The 21,634-nt window shown below is 51.2% G+C and overlaps 1 protein-coding gene across 1 annotated transcript in view; it reads left to right on the forward strand.

Annotated features, from left to right (window-relative positions):
* The first annotated feature begins 411 nt into the window (after nucleotides 1-411).
* The window catches only part of TBC1D22A (TBC1 domain family member 22A), a 314,758-nt gene continuing 293,535 nt past the window's right edge, over nucleotides 412-21,634 (forward strand). The window contains exon 1 of the mRNA XM_082666699.1: nucleotides 412-607. Coding sequence (XP_082522825.1) covers nucleotides 546-607 — 62 coding nt within the window. The 5' untranslated portion in view covers nucleotides 412-545. The remainder of the gene's footprint in view (nucleotides 608-21,634) is intronic.

The raw sequence follows: 21,634 nt of genomic DNA on the forward strand, positions 1-21,634 counted from the left end.
CCACCACCCGTGCCCCTCACAAGCCCGGACCACTTCCTCATGGTTCTCACCTGGCTGCACTGACTGCAGCGGTAAGTCAGCCACTTGGTATTTACCGATCCCTAGCCAAGTGCGGGCGACAGACACCTCCTCGACCACCACCCGCAGCGGGGTGCTTTCGGTCTCCGCGTCGCCTCGCCCTCGGGTTAGGACCATTGTCCTGCCGCTGCGCGCGGTAGGAGAACCCTGGGCCGGACACCAGGCCTAAGAAGAGGGCAGTTAGAAGGACGGCCCAGCAGCTGCGCTTCCTCCGCGGCACCGCCCCTTAGACGCCTCTTAGTGACGTCAGGCTCCCTCACGTCCATCACGCGCGCCTGGGTCGGAGGCGGGACTTCCGGGTGCGCGGAGGTACAACTTCCGGAGGGAGGCGGAAGAGCCTCTCGGCTCTACTCTCTGGAATCCCGGGATCAGTGAGGGGGCCACCCGGGGTACAGCAAAGGGCCGCCGGGGCGGGTTGGCCGCCCTCGGGGTGTCGGGGCTGCGGGTCTGAGGGATGAGGAGAGGCCATGGCCAGCGACGGGGCCAGGAAGCAGTTCTGGAAGCGCAGCAACAGCAAGGTCCCGGGCAGGTGGGTGTGACGGGGACCCGGGTCGGGGTCAGAGGTCAGAGGTCAGGTGGGCGCTTCGGCCCGCTGGGCTGCGGTGGAGTCGGGGTCTGGGGAGGGGTGACCTGGGCTCTGAGGAGACTGCTCGGGGTGTCCTGGGGGTCGGATCGTGGGGTCTGGGAGGTGACAGTGGCTGCACGTAGGAGCGAGGCCAGAAAGGAGGAGGAGCTGCCGGCAGGCTTGTCCCGAGACCGGCAGGCTCTCTTCTGCGAAACTCCTCGGCCCCCTGGGGAAGCTGCAAGGAACCCACTCTTCTCCAGCCGCGAGGAGTTGGTGGAGTGAGGAAAGTGGCCGGGGCAGTCTGCGTCCGCTGGCGAGCTCGGTTTCTGCAGGGGGCGTGGTGGTTTTGACCCATTTGATTGGCGTTCTCGTTCTCTCCTGGGTTGCCGCTTTTGCCCTGGGCGAGGAAGAATACTTGAGGCTCACTGTGGATTTCCATGTTCCCACTTTCTGGCTTCAAAGCCAACTCCTGTCTTGAGTCAGCAGCAGGAAGCAAATTTTTTTGTTTTTTTTTTTTAGTTAAGTGCCTGCAGCGACCTGGGTGCAACCTGGAAGCTGTACAACTCCAAAGTCCTCCTCTGATTGATGTGTCACCCAGCCCAGCCAGGGCCCTAGGAAACATGGGAGACGTGACAGGGAAAACACCTAGGATAAAATCAGCTGCTGGTGAAAATAGATTAGAGACAAACAAACTACAAGATTTCTACACACCGTTCAGTTTGGAAACTGAAGTCTGAGATACTGAAACTTAAGAATTGTGGTCTTAACTCCAAGTAGAATCATTCATAAGCACAGTTTATTCGTAAGTGTTGCATAGTAAACACTATTGTTTGAGTGATAGAATTGTAAACTTTGGAATGCACTGTGTCGAGTCAGAAAGGTTTAATTTTCAGAATGGTCTGGGAGTTAGCAGTATGAGTTCCTGACTGCTCAGAAAAGCGACTTTGGAGGGGGTCACTGAAGTTCGGCAGGCACCCTATTTTACTCTGTAGGACTGTGGGTTTTTTTTTCTTTAAATAAATAAATTTATTTATTTATATTTTATTTTTGGCTGTGTTGGGTCTTCGTTGCTGCGCACAGCCTTTCCTAGTTGCGGCGAGCGGGGGCTACTCTTCGTTGTGGTGTGTGTCGCTTCTCATTGCGGTGGCTTCTCTTGTTGTGGAGCACGGGCTCTAGGCGTGTGGGCTTCAGGAGTTGTGGCACGCAGGCTCAGTAGTTGTGGCTCGTGGGCTCTAGAGTGCAGGCTCAGTAGTTGTGGCGCACGGGGTTAGTAGTTGTGGCTCACGGGCTCTAGAGCGCAGGCTCAGTAGTTGTGGCCCACGGGTTTAGTTGCTCCTTGACATGTGGGCTCTTCTTGGAGCAGGGCTTGAACCTGTGTCCCCAGCATTGGCAGGAGGATTCTTAGCCAGCCACTGTGCCACCAGGGAAGTCCTTAGGACTGTGCTTGACTGAAGAACAATAAGAGGTTTCATCAAAACCAATGTCAGGGTCCAGGATGATGTGAAAATTCTGGAATAGCAGAGAATAGGAGGTCCTAGCAGTGACAGGAACACATGCTGTAGAACACAGACTCCAAGGAAAGGAGCCACGTGGCAGTAGAACTTTTGTGTGTTGTTTTTAGGTATTGAGATTTTGGTTCCTCCTCCGTCTAAATAGATTCTGATTCTTAACAACCAGCTGAGGTGTGAGAATACTCGAGCTCCTGTGTGTAGTTATAATGGTGAATAAACCTTTGGATTGATGACTGTGTCTCTTGGGTATTTGTCCTTGTATTGGGTTCAGTAGTGCCCCCCCCCCCATTCAGGTCCTCGGACCCTGTGAATGTGACCATATTTGGAAATAGGGTATTTGCAGATGGAATCAAGTTAAAATGAGAAGTGAGGTCACACTGGATTAGAGTGAGCCCTAGTCCAGTGACTGGTGTCCTTATAAGAAGAGGGAAATTTGCACATAGAGAGACAGACACAGGGAAGATGGCATGTGAAGATGGAGACAGACTGGAGTGATGCCTTTACAGACCAAGGCAGGCTGAGGACTCCTGGCAGCCAGTAGAGCTAGGAGAGGCAGGGAAGGATCATCTCCTAGAGCCTTCAGAGAGAGCATGGCCCTGCCCACACCTTGGCTTTGGACTTGTAGCCTCCAGCTCTGTGACCGGATACATTTCTGTTGTCTTAAGCTGCTAAGTTTGTGGTAATTTGTTGTGACAGCCACAGGAAAATAATACTGTCCTCAACTTTCTTCTGTGAAATCCTGCATTCCCAAAGACAGCCTTGCTTTTTCCTTGGACTCCGATACCGTGCTGTGCCTTAGGCCTTTTGAGAGTTGTTCCCGTGTGATAGTCCCAGACTTGGAGTGGAGTCTTGGAGGCCTCCTGGAGGCTGTCACTGCAGAGGGCAGGGCGAGGAGGAGAGGTCGGCTCGCCCGGAAAGGCCTGCACAGCCACTTCGTGCCCCTCGCCTCCTGTGGCCTCATCTCTGGCAGTGCTGCCGTTTCAGGCGACAGGAGGAGTCGCAAAGGTGTGCCCGTTTCCCTGTCAGTAGATGACCTCCCTGTGGTGACCACCGGCCGCATACCTGGTCTTTACCTGCACAAGCTCGGTGCCGCAGTTCCCAGCTGGCTTCCAGCGGTCGTGCCAGCTCTTTTGAGTGGTTCCTGTGATTAACTTTTTTTGAGTGTGGGCCTCAACCCAGAGAAACTCAAAGGAGGAAGAATACACCCACCACAGAATATGGAACTGGCAAAGGCGCTTTTGTATAGCGCAGTCCTTTAAAATTAGTAATTCCTTAGTAATAATTCCTATGACAGTAGCGGCTGCTATTCACCGAGCACTTAGTGTTTGCCAGGCGCTATTCCTGGCACTCTGCAAATGTTCGTGTCTCTGGTGTTTTAGAATTTACAAAGCACACTCTGTCCTCCAAGCACACTCTGACACTCGATGAGGTAGGCTGGTTTAAAGCCCCTTGGTTGTTTTCCCCGAAATGCCGTGCCGAGAGGCTTAAGTGCTTTTGCATGATGTCTAAGGCCCTTTATGACCTGAGCCCGCTCAATTCTTGAGCCCCATCTCCCGCCCCTCCCTGCTTTGAGCTTGGCCCTCACGGGTGCTGATGGACTTGTAGGATCCTCGCTGTACCTGCTGTGTGATGCCTCTGTCAGTTTCATGCTTTCATAGCTGTGGCCAGAATGTTCTTTTCCTCCCTTCCCTCTCCTTTGCCTGGCTTTTTATTTTTCTTATTTATTTATTAATTTTTTGGCCTCGCTGTGTGGCATGTGGGATCTTAGTTCCCTGACCAGGGGTGGAACCCGTGCCCCTGCATTGTGAGCGTGGAGTCTTAACCACTGGACTTCCAGGGAAGTCCTTGCTGGGCTTATTTATTTTTTATTTTTTGCGGTACGCGGGCCTCTCACTGCTGTGGCCTCTCCCGTTGCGGAGCGCAGGCTCCGGACGCGCAGGCCCAGCGGCCGTGGCTCACGGGCCCAGCCGCTCCGCAGCATGTGGGATCCTCCCGGACCGGGGCACGAACCCGCGTCCCCTGCATCGGCAGGCGGACTCTCAACCACTGCGCCACCAGGGAAGCCCTGGGCTTACTTTTTAAAGATGTTCAAGAACTCGCCTCCAGTGTACCTCCTGGTCAGGGCTGGCCTGTTTTCATGCAGTCTGGACTAAAGTACCCCGTTGTGCGTCACACCCAGTGTTGGAAAGCGCTTGTTTTCTTCACCAGACGGTGAGCTCTGCGTGTTTAGGGAGTGTGCCTTGCTCATCTTCGCATTGTTACTGCCAAACCAGTAAGTGGTGGTTGATCCAAACTGTTTTCCAGATTAACCTGGAGAGACTGATTTGGCCAAGGCTCACACCGCACGAGGTGGTCTTGCTGGTAGATCCCCCTATTCTGTGCACACCCTGGTCCTTAGATTATATGTTTGGTTGATGCTTTCTTAGAAGCTGCTTCTCTGGATGAGGCAGGATGTGTGATATGGTGGAAAGACGTCTGACTGGGAATTGGGTGGTCCAGGTTTTAGCCATCGTTTTCTGTTAATCTCTCTGTGACCTTCACCTTCCTCATACTGCCCCCAGGGCCATCAGTTTCTGCACGTGTAACCTAGGGAGTTGCATTAGACCTAAGTGGTTGTGACCTACAGGAGGATATTTGCTTGGCCTAACCCTGTTCTCTTAGATGAGAAGGAGAGAAGCCTCTTGGACCAGTTTTGAGAGTCTGATCATTTACTTATTCAGCAAATATTTATTTAACCCAGATTATGTGCCAGTAATGGTTCCAGGTGCTAGAGATGCATCAGTGAACAAACCAGACCAAAATCTGTGCTCTCACAGAGTTAACAGTGGAGTGGGAGAGGCAGAGGATAACTAAGTTAGGTTGTGCCTCACAGGTTGTGGGATCTTAGCCCCCGACCAGGGATCAGACCAGGGCCCTTGGCAGTGAAAGCGCTGAGTCCTAACCACTGGACCACCAGGGAATCCCCCGAGAAAAGCTAAGTAGAGAGTTAACTGTCAGAAGGTGATGACTGCTATCAACACAGAGCAGGGAAGCGGGATAGATCTTTCGGGGGCAGGTGCCGTGGGGATAGTGTCATGGATGATAAGGTGACCAGGTAAGCTCTAACAGAGCAGGTGACATTTGAGCAAGATTTGCAGCAGGTGAGGGAACAGGCTTCCTGGGTGGCCGGGATAGAGTCGTCCAGGCAGAGGGGTGAGCTCGTGCAAAGGCCCTGGTTCGGGGGCGATGCTGGTGTGTCCGAGGAGAAGCCCAGGGGGGCTGGCGTGACCACTGCTGAGAGGGGGAGAGGCTTGTGGGGCACGAGGCCTGAAAAGTGGGAGTGGTGGGCCTCATGGTCCCAGGAGAGACAGGGACTCCCAGTGTCTTCTTCCGAGTGAAGGGGGGGCTTTGGAGGATTGTGGCAGCGGCAGGCCCTGCCTTTGGCTTAGCAGGATTCCTTTGGCTGCCCTGTTGTAGGTAGACGGGGGGCGGAGAGGGCCAGGGCAGCAGCAGGGAGACCAGTTAGGAGGTTTTGCGAACATCCAGGTGAGAGGCGGTGGTGGTTTGGTAAGAATCGGGAAGCTGATGATAATCAGAAAAGGCTTGGCCTCTGGCTCTCTGGGCCTGTTCCTTCGTGGGCCGTTGACTCGCTTGGCTCCCACGGGGCTGTGGCTTTCCGCGGTTGCACTTGGCATTCCTGCTACACTTAACTTGAAATGCCAAGACGAAATCACAGCACACTGGGTGTGAGAACACAGGCAGCCTTTCAGCGTGGACCCGACGCTTGCTATTTTAGCACGGCTCTGCCTGCCAATGTGCTCTGCTGACAGCAGGGTAGGCGGGCCGCCGGGGCATGTGAAGGGTGACATGTGTACGTGCGGTGGCAGCAAGAAAGGCCGCGACTGAATATGCAGGGCCATGGGTGCTCGGGTAGACATGGAGCAGAAGACCGCTCACAGTGTCCTGGCCCTGGCAGCTTTCAGCGCACAGCTGCCACAGCCACGAGGCGGCCCTGAGCAAGTGGGACACTCAGCTCAGCTGTCGTCTCCACAGGCCACCGTCAGTCGTCAGCTGCAGGAGAGGAGTGTGGCGGGGGACAGTTCATTCAGAAAATACTGGAGCACCTTCAGTGCGCCAGGTACCGCAGGAAATGCTGAGCAGAGGCGTGGGCCTCGGGGTCCTCAGTCCGAAGGAGACGGTGAACACCTGGTACACAAGCAGTCTGTAGGCTCCCACGGCCGCAGCCTGGTGATGGGGGCAGGACACCGGAGCCCCGCATCCGTAGAATGCCACGTTCCCCCCCACCGCCCCGAGGAGGTCTCGCCTAGGATGGGACCCGGGGCTGGAGCAGGGGCCAGCCTGCCACGCAGAGGTGCGGGTCCGGGTCGGGGTCGGAGCTCTCCGCAGGGAGACCCCAAGGAGGAAGTGAGGAGGGGTGCGCGGGGTCCAGAGCACGCAGGGCGTCCAGGCCCTGGAGAAGAATTGGGTCTTGGTCCCGAGAGCCATGAGGAAGCACTTTATTCTGCTCCTCCGCCTCGAAGAGAGGGTGAGAGGAAGTGGGCACGGGAAGTGGGGACCAGGGCAGCGGCGGTGGGCGGGGGGGAGTGGACAGGTTCAGGGCCTGAGCTGCGGTGGGCCTCAAAGGGGTCACTGACGGGCAGGGTGTTGGGGATTGAGGTGACCCCCAGGGTTCTGGCCTGAGGGGTGGGAGCCCCTCAAGATGCCCACGTCCTCATCCTCAGAGCTTGTGATGTGTCAGTCCCACGGCAAAGGGGAATCACTTTGCAGATGGAGTTAAGGTTGCCCATCAGCTGCCCCTGAGTTGGAGAGGTTGCCCTGGATTATCCGGGGGGCCAGCGTGGTCACATCAGCTCTTAAAAGTGTCAGAGGTTGGACACAGGTGGCTCTGTCTGATCTGCGGTTGCTGGCTTTGAAGATGGAGGAAGGGCCCCGAGCCAGGCACGTGGTGGCCTCTAGGAGCGGGGAGCAGCCTGTGCTTTTGGTCAGCAGGAAGACGGGGACCTTGGTTCCGCACCTGCTAGAAACTGAATTCTGTCAGCGACCTGGATGAGCAGGAAATGGATTCTCCCCAGGACCGCCTCCAGAATGGATGCAGCGGGCCGACCCCTGGACTTTAGCCTGGGAGACCCATGCCGGACCTCTGACCCGCAGAGTGTTAAGATGATGGGTGGGAATGTTCGAAGGCAGTAAGTCTGTTACAGCGGCTGCAGGAAAGCAGAGCCCTGCGGGGTCGGTGGAGGGCAGGGAAGTGTGCCCGAGGGAGGTCGGCTGGGGAAGGGGTCCTGCACTTGAACGTGGGCCGGTACCTCGGCCAGTCTTCACAGGTGGGCTGGGCCCTCACTGGTGACCTCTGCAAAGCGTGTTTAGTCGGAGGGGTCTTCTCTGTTCCGTGTCCTCTCGGGTCCAGGGGCCAAGTGGAGGCCCCGCCTTTCTTTCCTGAGAAATTCTGAGCTGCTGCCCCACCTGCTCTCCTGTCTTGTGTTTTTATAGACCTGCCTTGTTTTCTTGCTGGTGCTTCTGGAGTGGATGTTTGGAGTGTCTCTTTATTCCTAGTTTTCCCTGTCACGAGGAGCCCAGGAGTCTGTGCTCTGGCAGTGACTTTGTGGGGCGGGGGGGGGGTCCCATCTGGTTGCCACCCATGAGTGGAGATGGTCTTGCTGTGCTGAGCACTGTGGAAGCACCGGAGGGTGGGGTTTGGCTAAATACATAGTTTGTTTTACTTGTTTGTTTTCCAGTGGTCATGTTTCATGTTATGAAACACCTTTTATTTTGTCTGGAAACATTTTGAAAAAATAAACTTAAAATGAAATCATTTTTTCCCCCTCTTAAATGTTTATCTAATGTTGCAAATCTGGACTCTTTTGGGTTAATTTTAGATGAGGACAAAAATGACTTAAAAAAAAATCCCTGATGATTTTGGATTTGTTCTGTTTTTTTAAAATTTTGTAAAATGAGAGCTGGAGGAGGTGTTTCACTCCCCTAAGTACTGTGAAGGCGAGATCAGAGGTTGGGGGTGGAAATGAACAGAACAGGCGCCGGGAGCCCTCGCCTCCGTTTTTCTGTTCCCACTGGAGTGGCCCTGCCTGGCCCACGTACAGCTAGGACAAGGGCAGCGGCGCAGCACGGTGACCCGGGGGCCAGGGTGTGACACCCGCCCCTGCCTGGCCTTCTCCGGAAGCTCCACCATCTTGCCACTCCTGGGCTTAGCCGCTCCTCAGTGGAACACATGCAGTGTGAGGACCGGCCCCTGCGGACCCTCTGGGTGCAGCGGGGGTCCCGGCCTTGGAAGGGCTGGGCTGCACGTGGGGGATGCCTCCGTGCTCGGCCCTGGGAGTGCAGACATGACCGACCGCCTGGTTCTCCCTCTGGAGGATTCCGCGGAGAGTGGCTGTGAACCACATCCGTGGGCAGGTGTTGGCTCTGCGCCCCAGGCGGGAGGTGGAGCCGCGGATGGAGATGGTGCTGGCCTTGTAGTGACACCTCGTACCTGCGCCTGCTTATTGAGCACCTCCCTTGTTTCAGGCTCTTGACACACAGGTTCGGGCCAGCAGCAGCGGGAATGCTGAGGGGTCCTTTCCAGACTTTACAGGCTGCAGCTGAGCTGGTGGTGGGCCTGGCCTGGGGCTGGGGGTGGGACCCGGTTCCTTGCACACTGACTTCCTCTTTCCCCGTTCTCCAGGGGTGAGAGGGGCAGCTTCTGGGTTCACCCAGACATTCCCCCCCTCACAGAGAGAGGCAGAGGGTCAGGAGGCTCAGAGGGGACGGGGCAGCCTGGGTTCTTCCCATTTCTGGGCTCCGTGCCGCAGGGGACTTCTGTTTTGAGTGTCCCTGTTCCTTCTGTTCCCTCATTCTGATGCTGTTTCCTCTTTGGGGGGATTCACGTGGAAATCCCAGTCTGAGTGCTGAAGGTGGCAAAGGCGCATGTAGCTATCGGTGAGTTTAGTTGCTTAGAACAGTTACGGATTCTCTTACTGGGGTTAGGAGGGCTCAGGGCTGAAGCTGCTGTTAGTGTTACTAGCGCAGCTGGGCAGAGGGCCCTCGCCCCTCTGCTGCTGTCTGCCCGAGGCCCCTCGGTGAGCAGTGAGCGAGCTGGCTTTGAACTCAAGCATGTTGGCGGAGGGCAGAGCCCTTTCTCTACGCCGCCCTGTGCATTTCTGGGCTCCTGACCGCATGAACGCTCTGTTCCCCGTGGTCCATCCTCCCGGGGTCTGGAGTTCACTGGCACTGCCAGAGTGTTCCGGCCCGGGCATGGCCCGCCGTCTTCCTTCTCACCCGGGCTGCACACTCGAGCTTGGCCCGTGCTGCGGGAGCCAGACCGTGACACGGTTTTCAGATGTGCCCCGGGCCGCCCTCGCCCTGCTCCCTCACACAGCTTACTGCAGGGTTTGCCATGAGCCTTCTTTCCGTGAGCGTTTCTACTAGCCTCAAGGACAGAATGCTCTTGCTGGCGCCCAGGCTCACACGCAGCGAGACAAACGATGTTCAGTGCTTGTGATCCTAGGCCGAAAGCCCTCTGCAGGGTCCGGGCTTGTCAGAGGGCGTGGGCACGGTGTGCATGGAGAGGCTGGGCGGAGGACTGGGTCTTGGAGAGGGGAGGGGTCCCTCGGCGTCACGGGACCTTGGAGGCAGGAGGCAGCCCCTAGGGGGCGCTCAGCACCTGCTTCTCTTGTCAGGTGCAGGTGTTTGCAGGTGGCGAGGCCAGCCGGTTGGGTGGGAAGCAGAAGGGGTCTGGCCTTGCCATTACAGAATTCAGGAGGAAGAGAGCGCGGGAGACCTCCCGGCCCCCCAGTATTCACCGCACTGTCTGCCTCCCGCCGTCTAGGGCGTGGGGATTGTCTTACCGGGCCAGTTACCGTCCTGGGGTGGCTAGTGCTACGGGTTAGTCTCAGACAGACAGGGGCTGCCGCCTCCTGCACCCCGTTTTGATTCCTTTAGAATTACTCCCTAGCTTGGGTTAGTTTCCTGTGCCAAAGCCAGTCATGGAGCCATTACAGCACTTTATGTCCCAGCCACACGTGGGCTCATCAACCACCATGACTGTAAGTCGCTCTGACAGGGCCGGGCAGGCGTGGGACACTGGGGGCTCCTCAGAGGGCGTTGCCTAGTTACGCCCACTTATGAGGGGATGTGCTCTAGTCTTTGGAACTCCTTCAGGTTTAAAATGCTTAATCATTCAAGTATTCGTGTAGTAAAGAAGGGAGCACCGAACTAATGAGAACCTACTGTATAGCACAGGGAACTCTACTCAGTGCTTTGTGGTGACCTAAATGGGAAGGAAATCCAAAAAAGAGTGGAGATATATATATATATATATACACACACACACATATATATATGTGTACACATATATATGTATACATATAACGGATTCACTTTGCTGTACAGCAGAAACTAATACAACATTGTAAAGCAACTATATGCCAATAAAAATTTAAAAAAAAAGGGAGCGCTGAATGTAGCAACAAGTATCTTGGGTTTTGGGATCGCTGTTCTTGGAGATTAAGTCACGGGAGGAGTGAGTGATGGGGTCAGGAGGAGAGGGACGCTGGGGACAGCAGGTGGGTTTCAGGTGTCACAGGAGAGAGCCAGGAGGCTGCCAGGGGCTGCACGAGGCGGGGCGCGCCTGTCGTGTTGTACCTGCGTGACTGCAGAGGGTCACGTCCTGTCTAGGGAAGTGGGGGTGAGGCATGGCAGTGGGGGCAAAGCTGATTTTTGCGATGGGCCCGTTAATGGGAGGTGGTGAGGTGGCCGAGAGCCAGCAGCAGCTCAGCCTGGAGGCCACTGTTTGAGTGTTTACTGGAGGTGCCCAGTAACGTCAGGAGAGAGCACAGTTTCGCGTGAACTGGGAAGAGAAAACTGGTGGAGCACTGGGCTTCGGGACGCACGGAGGAGTCTGAGGGGCGTCTAGATAGGCTGGCAGGAGCTGGGAGAGAGGAGAGAGGGCTCAGTGCGGTGAGCCTGGAGGTGACGTCGACAGGAGAGGGACTGGGGGGAGAAGCAGCAAGGCAGGGAGAGGTGGGGAAATGGGACCCATGACTGACTGCAGGGCTGGCAGGGTTGTACTTTTCCATGTTAATTTCAAAAGACTCCTCCCCCCATTCATACATTGTGCTTTTATGATGGTGTAATTGACGTATTATATTACTTTCAGGTGTGCAACCTAAGGATTCGCTCTATGTATCTATTGCAAAATGATTACAGGAAGTCTAGTTAAGGTCCATCCCCACACAGTTACACGCTTGTTCCTTGTGATGAGAACTTGTAAGATTACAAGCAACCTTCTCATCTGCAGTGCAGTGTTACTAACTTCAGTCACCATGCTGTGCTTACATCCCCAGGACTTACTTATCTTGTAAGTGGAAGTGTGTGCCTGTGGACCCCTTCACCCATTTCGCACCCTGCCCCACCTCTGGCAGCCACCAGTCTGTTCTCTGGGTCTGTGAGCTCACACGTTGCTGTTTTGTTTTAACTGAAGTAGAGTTGATTTACAGTATTATATTCCACACATTGCTTTTTTCATGGGAGGGGTAAGTTTATTGTCAACATCCTCACTTCTGAGACCTGTCTGAAGAGCCATCCGTGAGCAGCTTGCTGATTGAATCAGTAAGTGCCCGTCTCCACTGGCTCCTGGGCCCCCAAGGAGTGTGACTGGAGACGAGCTCCAGGCCCTCTTACAGGGAGCTCATGGCCCGGTGGGGAGAGCTCAGTAGGTGGCTGAGAGCTTGCGGGACCGGGTGAGCGTCACTGCCAGGTGGCGTAGCGTGGGTGTTGACGGTGGGACAGCCCGGGAGCCCCTCTGCTCAGGGTCCTGTAGGGCCACGTGTGTCTGCACTTGACTCTGTGGGCGGGACCATTTCAGATGATGCCATGGGCGGGAGGAATGGTGGAACTGTTTACCCTCGTAATAATGGCGTTTCATACATTTTCCTCCAGAGTCCTCTAAAGTTAATTTCCTTGGAAAACTTACCCTTCTGGACGTATTTTATAAATCTGGGGAGCATCACTGTGGTTAGAACACGCCTAATGGTAAATCAGTTGCTAATTGAGTTCACCTTTCAGAAAGCTACTGGAGACATTGAGTGATGACTGTGCTTGGAGAGGTTGATGGGCTGTAAACTGAGATACTACATGATTTGCCTGTTTACTTCATGTGTCTGAAATACAGGGAGGCAGTTAATCGCAAAGATGGCCGTATAATTTTTCATTTATTTTATGATGCTCAGGACACCGCAGCTTGGATGTATTTCTTTTAATTTTATCTCCTCTCGCTCTTTGCCGTTTCATTCATTGTTATTTTCACTCACTGCTCTTTAACCTTTAGTGAAAAAAAAAAAGCTCTTCTGGTGTTGTCCCATCAGCTTTGTTTCAGAGCCAGGGCCTTGGTGTAGGCGGTCCAAGTTCAGACCAGAAAGAAGTTCTCCGGGATACACAGGAGAGAATCCCTTATTGTCAAACCCAGAGGCCTTGCGACATTGGGCTCTCCTTCCTCCTGCCTTCCTGGCTTCTGCTCTGTAACTTAGGCTCATTCCCTCCTTTCTTCTCCCACTTCAGTGCCTACCTGTATCCTAATGACTCTCCACCACGGCGGGAGCAGCATCCCTGGCATCTTCGCAGCGCCAGTGTCGGACCGGGCCTGGAGCAGGTGCTCAGCCAGGGTGTGTCGAGTGACACTAGTGCGGCAGCCTCGGGGTCGTCTGTGACTGGCTAAGATGTCACTGATTCGTGGTGCTCTGGGTGAAGGCTACGCCCCAGAGCTTGGCTGTCCACAAGTAGGCCCTCAGACAGATAGTCTTTGACTCTGAGTTTTTAAAAAGCTTTCCTGGGGGGCTTCCCTGGTGGCACAGTGGTTAAGAATCCACCTGCTAATGCAGGGGACACGGGTTCGAGCCCTGGTCCGGGAAGATCCCACATGCCGCAGAGCAACTAAGCCCGTGCGCCACAACTACTGAGCCTGTGCTCTAGAGCCCGTGAGCCACAACTACTGAGCCTGTGTGTCACAACTGTTGAAGCCCGCGCGCCTAGAGCCCATGCTCTGCAACAAGAGAAGCCACCGCAATGAGAAGCCTGTGCACTACAAGGAAGAGTAGCGCCCGTTCGCCGCAACTAGAGAAAGCCCGCACACAGCAACGAAGACACAACGCAGCCAAATATAAATTAAAAAAAAAAAAAAAAAAAAAAAGCATTCCTGGGGACTTCCCTGGCAGTCCAGTGATTATCCACTGCAGGAGGCATGGGTTTGATCCCTGGTTGGGGAAGTAAGATCCCGCGTGCCGCGTGGCACGACCAAAACCAAAAAGCTTTCCTGACTGGTGTTGTAAAGGCAGCCTGGATAGAACCCTGAAGAGATGGCGTTGGTCCCCGGGGCCCATCTCTCTCTTTTGGGCGTCCCTGCATCTGCCCAGTGTCTCCAGCCTGTCTTCATGTTGGGGCCCCGTCCTCTAGGAGCGCTCTTCCCGGTTCTCTCTTTAAACCTTAGCTTTGCCCGTTCTTTTGTCATCTTTCTTTCCCTTACCAATGGGGGCGTTTTCTGTGCCTTCTGCAGAAGAGGTGACCTTTATAGGAACTCAGAGCTCTCGTGGGAGGCGCTTCTAGTTGGGGGCCACTTCGGGGCACACTGTGGGCGTCTCTCTGCCTTCCTTCCTGACCCGTCCTGTGCTGTCCTTTGTCTGGACCCAACCCTCTCACCGAGCTGGGAGCCTCTGTTACATCGCAGTGTTGGAGCCTGTGATGCCTTGTTAGTTCTCAGTCACTCTTCTTCCATCTGACAGTCCTTCCCAGCTGCTCAGGCACGTGGTCATCAAGATATGTACCAGTTGGACCCAGAGGACACGGCTCATGGTCCCCGCCTTGCCTACTGGTAACAAATTAGTCTTTCTTTCTTTTTTTTTTTTTTGCGGTACGTGGGCCTCTCACTGCTGTGGCCTCTCCCGCTGTGGGGCACAGGCTCCGGACGCGCAGGCTCAGTGGCCATGGCTCACGGGCCCAGCCGCTCCGTGGCATGTGGGATCTTCCCGGACCGGGGCACAAACCCGTGTCCCCTGCATCAGCAGGCGGACCCTCAACCACTGCGCCACCAGGGAAGCCCAAATTAGTCTTTCTTAAGTTTCATTTTCTTATTTTGGAGGATGATAAAAATTTCCGTCCTTTCCACATGAAGTATACTGAAATGTTCTGTGACGGTAGCAGTGCAGACTCTGTTATCCGGGGCGGGAGGGGTGGACTTGGACCTGTTTAAAGGTTCATCGAGTGATGTTGGTCATCTGGGCGACGGGTGCTGAAGGCGTGCTTTTGCACCCTGAGCCTTCCCCTCATGCGCACCTGCTCCCCGGCACCTGGGCCAGGAGGGACTGGTCTGGTCCTTCCCCATCCTCACTTCTCCCTAGCTCGCCCTCCCTCCCTCCCTCCCTCCTTCCTTCCTTCCTTCTTTCCTTCCTTCCTTCCTTCCTTCCTTCCTTCCTTCCTTCCTTCCTTCCTTCCTTCCTTCCTTCCTCCCTTTTAACACCTTTGTAGAGATATCATTTATGTAACATACATTTCACCCACTTAAAGTGTACAATTCAGTGTTTTTAGTGTGTTCACCCAGCTGTACCACCATCACCACAGAGAGAGGCCCAGAACTCATCAGCAGTGACTCCCCTTCCCTCGTCCCAGCCCCTGACAACTGCTGACGTACCTTTCGTTTCTATAGATCTGCCTGTTCTGGATGTGTCATGTAAATTGAATTATATGTGTGGTCCTTTGTGACTAGCTTCTTTGACTGACTGTGACGTTTTCAAGGGTCACCCACGTTGGAGCATCTCTTTTTATGACCTAATAATGCATGTTCCATCGTATGGACAGGCACATTTGATTTATCCATTCATCAGTTGATGGACATTTGGACTCTTTCCACATTTTGGCTGCCATGAATAATACAGTACAAGTTTTTTGTATACACATGTTTCCATTTCTCTTGGGTGTGTACCTAGAAGCGGAATCGCAGGGTCATGTGGTCAATGTTGGACCTTTTGAAGACCTGCCAGGCTGTTGTCCAGAGCGGCTGCACCTATTTTCACTCCCATCCACAGCGTGTGAGGGTTTCAGTTTCTCTGCATCCTCGCCAACACATATTATCTTTAAATTTTTGCCCCCCTCCTGGCTGTGAAGTGGTGCCTAATTGTGATGTTTTTCTTTTTTTTTAAATTTTTTGGTCACGGCTTGTGGCATGCAGGATCTTAGTTCTTGACCAGGGATCGAACCCCTGCCCCCTGCAGTGGAAGTGCAGAGTCTTAACCACTGGACTGCCAGGGAAGTCCCTCTAGTTGTGATTTTGATTTGCATTTCTGTGGTGGCTAATGACGGTGAGCCTTCTTTTTGAAAGATTTCTGTGTACAGTGTAGGAAGAATGGGGTCGGAGGAGACTTAGAGAAACGTGTCTTCGAGGAGCGCTCCAGGCACTGCATTCCCTGACCCTCTGAATGGCTGTGCCTGCAAACACCTCCCCTCTCAGAGCCAGAGCCATCTGTTTGAAACACTGGAACACATTTCAGACTTTCAGGAAGGCATACAGATGAATACAGGGAATGTAGACCACGTCCACAGTTGATGCTGTTGTGTTCTTTTCCTGGGCCCAGCTCTTTACTCTCACTTCCCCTGATCGTCACAGTTCTGAATTTTGCGGTTACCCTGCATGCAGTAGGATTTTTGACCACTCATGTATGTACCCAAAAATGATATATTGTCTCATTTTTGCATTTAAAAAACTTCCTGTAAGTGGTGGTGTCGTACTGTGTGTATTCAACGTTTCACTATTATGTTAATGAACTTTCCCCATCTTGAATCTGGTGGCTGAAGTTCCTTCCTGTTTGCTGTGGTTGGTATTCCATTATATGCATATGTTCTAGTTTGTTTATTCATTATTCAGTTGATAATGGACATCTAGATTTTTCTTTTTTTTTTTTTTTTTTAAGATTTTTCTTAACATTTTTTCTCTTTGTGGTATTATGAACATTGCTGAACCTATCTCCTTGTGTACCTGTGTAACTGTTTTTCCAGGGTGTGTAGCTGGCAGTGGAACTATGTCACCTGGATCTGCTTTTTAGAAGGAATCGTTAGGGTTCAGTGAATTACTGTAGTGTTTTAAAGCGGTACAATTTCTAAAAAAGTTTATTGGTTAATATATTTTTTAAGGAAAGATTTCATTATTTGAAAGGAGGTATGTGTATTAGTTGCCACTTATTCTTTAAAAAGGGCTTTAGTTGAAGCCTGTTTTCCTCTTTCCCTGTGCAAAACCGAATAAAAATGTAATTTTAATAAGATAAAATGAGGTTCCTTTTAGTCTGAGCTTGAACTTGGTTGGAACATTTTCTGCTCAGTAAACACAAGCGGTTTGCCCATGAAGAATTCATGCGTTTCCTGCTGTCCTGGGAGGGCAAGGCCTGCAGTATGTGATAATGCTACAGACTTTGGTGAAAATGACATGCAAATGGTGGGTTGTAGGCCAGACCGCCTGCTGGTTTGGAGCCGTATTGAATACATTTGCGCATAATGGAAGAATGCAAATGTTCGAGGAAAGATAGATTGATAGTATTGGTAAATACTGTCTGTAGGTCACTGCAGTCCTCACACTGCTATTATGTGGTTATCTCATTTCATACACATTCTTATTTCCATTTCTGGGATGAGGAAGGTAAAGCTCGGAACAATTACTTGGTTAACGCTCTTATTGGGACTTGAACCCAGGCCTTTGGATTCTTAAAACTGGAAACTTTCTACCAAGGTCAGGGAGGCATCCATGGAAATTTCAGGAAAGGGACCACGACAGATGGGTGGTGCTTGACCTAGGCAGGCTGATACTTTTTTTTTTTTTGGCCAAAAGAAAGGAAAAAAGAAAAGAAAGCTCCTGGGTGTCACTGGGAAGTCTTGAAGGCTGCAGCCTGAGTCCCTCACGTGTCTAGCAGTTGGGCGCAGGCCGTCACCCGGGACCCCCGCCAGCGCTGTTAGTTGTGGTGCCCACACGTACGGGCCCTCCACGTGGCTGGTGTGGGCTTCCTCACAGCATGGTGGCCAGGAGAACCAAGTGGAAGCTGTATTGCCTTTTAAAAAAGTTACATCTTTATTGAGATTCACATATCATAATTCACCTATTTTAATTCACATACGCCACCATTCACTCATTTAAAGTGTAAAATTCAATGATATTATATTGTATTCAAAAAGTTGTATAACTCTCACCACAGTCAATTTTAGAACATGTTTATCATCTCAGAAAGAAACCCTGTACTCATTAGTGGTCACCCCGGGAAACCACTAATCTTTGTGTCTCTATAGTATGATTTGTCCATTAGAGACATTTCATATAAATGCAGTCATATGATAATGTGGGGACTTTTTGGTGACTGGCTTCCTGTACTCAGCATAATGTTTTCAAGGTCCTTTGTGTTGTAGCGTGTATCAGCATTTCATTTTATAGCTGAGTAATCTTCCATTTTGTGGGTATACCACATTTTGTTTACCTATCCACCTAGGGTGCAACTTTTTTCTTCGCATGTGGTTATCTAGTTGTCCCAGCACCATCTGTGGAAAGACAGTTCTTTCTCCAGTGAAGGGTCTTGGCACCATTAAAAAAAAAAAAATCAATTGACTGAATGTGCGGAGTCTGCACTCTCAGTTCTATTCCACTGATCTCCGTGTTTATCCTTGTGCCAGTACCATACTGACTTGATTACTGCATCTTTTAGTAAGTTTTGAAATCTGGAGGAGTGAGTCCTCCAACTTCGTTCTTTTTCAAGAGTGTCTTAACCTGGTCGTTCTGGGTCTCTTGAGTTTCCATGTGAATTTCAGGGTCATCTTATCAGTTTCCACGTAGAAGCTGCCTGGTATTTTGATAGGGATGCCTTGAGTCTGTAGTGAATTTAGAGAGTGCTGTAGGCTTAACAATATTACGTCTTTTAATACAAACATGGGTATTTTTCCATTGATTGAGGTTTTCTTTAAATTCTTTCAATAGTAGTTTTTAGTTTTCAGAGTATAAGTTTTATACATCTTTTGTTAATCCGTTCCTAAACATTTCATTCTTTTTGATGTTATAATAAGTGGAGTTGTTTTTTTAATTTCGTTTTTGGATTGTTCATTGCGAATGTATAGAAATGCAATTAATAGTTGTATGTTCGTCTTGTATGTTGAGGCCTTGCTGAATTTGTTGTTTAGTTTCACTACTTTTTTAGTGAATTCTTTAGTATTTTCTGTATATAAGATTATATTATCTTGTTAGTTTTACTTCTTCGTTTCTAATCTGGATGCCTTTTATTCTCATTCTTGCCTAGTTGCCCTAAGACCTCGAGTACAATATTGAACAAAAGTGGGGAGAGTGGACATCCTTGTCTTGTTCCTGACCTTAGGGGGAAAACATTCAGTCATTCGCCTTAGGTATGATGTTAGATATGGGTTTTTTGTAGATGTCTTTTATCAGGATGAGGACATTTCCTTCTATTACTAGTTTGTTGAGCATCTTTATCATGAAGGGGTGTTGGGTTTTGTCAGGTGCTTTTTCTGTGACTATTGAAATCATTGTGTGGCTTTGTCCTTTTTCCTATTGGGATTTTCAGGTTTTAAGCCAGCCTTGCACTCCTTGGATAAATCCTATTTGGCCATCATGTACAATCCTTTTTTAATGTTGTTGGATTTGGTTTGCTAGTATTTTGTTGAGGAGTTTTGTGCGTATACTTATAGGAGATACCGGTCTGTAGCTTTTTTTTTTTTTTTTTGGCCGCGCACCTTGCGGGATCCTAGTTCCCTGACCAGGGATTCCCTGTAGTTTTCTTTTGTGATGTACTTGTCTGCTTTTGGTATCAGGGTAATTCTGGCCTCAGAATGAGTTGGGAAGTGGGTGGGCTCCTGCTTTTCTCCCCTTTACCAGAACAGCTCTGCTTCTGCCTGTCCTGTGTTTCTCTGTAAAAATTCTTTTGAAAAGTTGGTTTACTGCTAAAACACCCCCCTTCACACACAAAATGAAACCTCACAGGACAACAAAACTGGAGCTACATGTGTTAACACTGACACACAAAAAAACCATCTTGAGAGAAAATAAAGCTGCAAAAAGATATATAAAGATGTGTATATTATAAGATAATCTTAACTTAATCTTTACAGACATGCAGAATAGTATCATAGGTTGCCTAGAGATGCACAAGTCTGCAGTAGAGGTATAAACACTTGTGTGAGAATTTTAAGTGTCAGATTCAGGTTGCTAGTGACCTCATAGGACAGTAGAATTGGGGAGGGTTTCAAATCTATTGTAAGACAAAATGATAGGATTTTTGTTTTTCCGGCCATGCAGCGAGGCTTGCAGGGCATAAGTTCCCAGACCAGGGATCGAACCTGGACCCCACAGCGAAAGCACCAAGCCCTAACCAGGGACCGCCAGGGAAGCCCCCAAATGATAGGGTTTTGGTTGGAGCTAAAGTGACGCTGTGGTGTTTGTGTGGGCATTTATGTTCTAGGTGCTATTAAGCTGGCCTTGCAGCCTGCTAGCTGGGTGTGACCTTGGGCAGGCCACTTCAGCTTTCTGTCCCTCAGTTCCTCCATCTGTACGGTGGGGATAGCCATCTGCCCGCTGGGTCGTGAGGATAAGAGGCACAGACACGCTGAGTTTGGAATGATGCTGGATCTGTTCACACGGCTGTTATGCTCTGTTTTATCGTCTGCTGTATCTCATGCTGAAGAGCAAACAGGAGTCTGGAGCAGACTCGGAGGCTGTTGGGGAAGGCTGGAGCTGCGCGGTTGGCGCACAGTGGGGTGGGCATGGTGTCCCTCCCCTTTCCTGTGTGTTTCTTGCCTTTGGCAGAAGCTCCTCCTCCAGGGCCCCTCCAGGCCCGGCGTGACCTCCCTGTGGGCCTTGCCCACCGCAGAGGTGTCCTCGCGGGGCAAGTGGAGGGTCACTGCCTTGCTTTCAGATCACGGCAAAGACAGGCCTCTTGAGAGCCCCTCCCGTCCTCTGTGGAGTGAGGGCTGGACTGGGGTCCTCAGGCCCCTCTGCACTCTGGTGTCCCAGGACCTCGAGGCAAGTTCTGCCCTGGCACTCGCCTTCTGCGCTCTCTAGTGACAGGCCACCAGCTGTGGCTTTCATTTCCCAACCGTTTCACCCTCTCCCGCGCCGTCAGGGTCTTATCGTGTTGTTCTCTTTGCTTGGAACGTTCTGTCTACCTCACTCTTCCTCTTCTTTTCATAGGTCTCAGTTTAAGGAATTTTTCCTCGAGGAACCTTCCTTTTCCGTAAGACTGGCCTTATGTACCCTTGTGGCATGTTATTGTAGGAATTCTCATGGAGCATTATAATGCTGGTTCGTTTTTTGCTAGTATAAGTAAACTGCAAGGTCCTTAAGAGTTTGGACTATAGTGTGCTCATCTGTGCCTGCCCAGCACCCATCATAATGCCCATCACAAAGTGGCATTGTCAAATGTTTGTTAAATTTTGCCGAGAAGTTTTAGGATGTAAAAAAGAGCATTTTACCTGATTTAAATATTGTGCTGCAGGCACAGGAATGGAAAACTGAATAGAAACTGCATAGGAAACTGAAAAAATGACCTATATATAATAATTTAATGTATTATTAAAGATGATATCCTCAAACCAGTGGGGGAAAGGGTAGGTTGTTTAATAAATTGGAATAGGTTACTTTTTAAAGAAGATTCCTACTAAGTAGTATATAGCGAAATAAAATAAATTCTAGGCGACTGAAAACACGGGGGTAAAAAATGAAACCACAGAAATATGAAACACACTCATATTTATGCAGCCTTAGGTGTTGTGGACTGAATGTTTGTGTGCCCCCCAAATTCGTATGTTGAGATCCTAACCCCCAACGTGATGGTGTTAGGAAGTGGGGCCTTTGGGAGGTGATGATGTCATGAGGGTGGAACCCTCGTGAATGAGGTTAGTGTCCTTACAAGAGAGACCCCAGAAGGCTCTTTCACCCATTCTGCCATGTGAGGATATAGGGAGAAGATGTCTGTCTGCACACCGGGAAGGGAGTTCTCCCCAGACACTGAAAGTGCAGATGCCTTGATCTTGGACTTCCCAGCCTGCACGACCGTGAGACTTTGTTTATAAGCTGCTCAGTGCATGGTATTTTTTATTATAGCACCCTGAATGGACTAGGGCAGTAGGGGGTGGGCTTTTCCAAGTATAGTCCTCAAAGCAGAACCCTCCGTGAAGGATAAAAGTGTGATGACTTAACATAAACCTTTAAGCCTCCCACATACCAGGAAAACAGATTTGCTACCTGTATTAGTTTTCCATTGCTGCTGAAACAAATTACCACAAACCTCCTGGCTAATAACACATTTATTATCTTACAGTTCTGGAGGTCAGAAGTCTGCACACAAGTCTCACTGGGCTAAAACCAAGGTGTCGGCAGGGCTTTCTGGAGTCTCTAGGGGAGAAACCATCTCCTTACCTCTCTAGCTTCTCAAGGCTGCCTTGACTATGGCCCCCTTTCTGC

The sequence above is a fragment of the Grampus griseus genome (assembly GCF_964374135.1).
Source record: "Grampus griseus genome assembly, chromosome: 11".
In the NCBI taxonomy this organism is placed as follows: domain Eukaryota; kingdom Metazoa; phylum Chordata; class Mammalia; order Artiodactyla; family Delphinidae; genus Grampus; species Grampus griseus.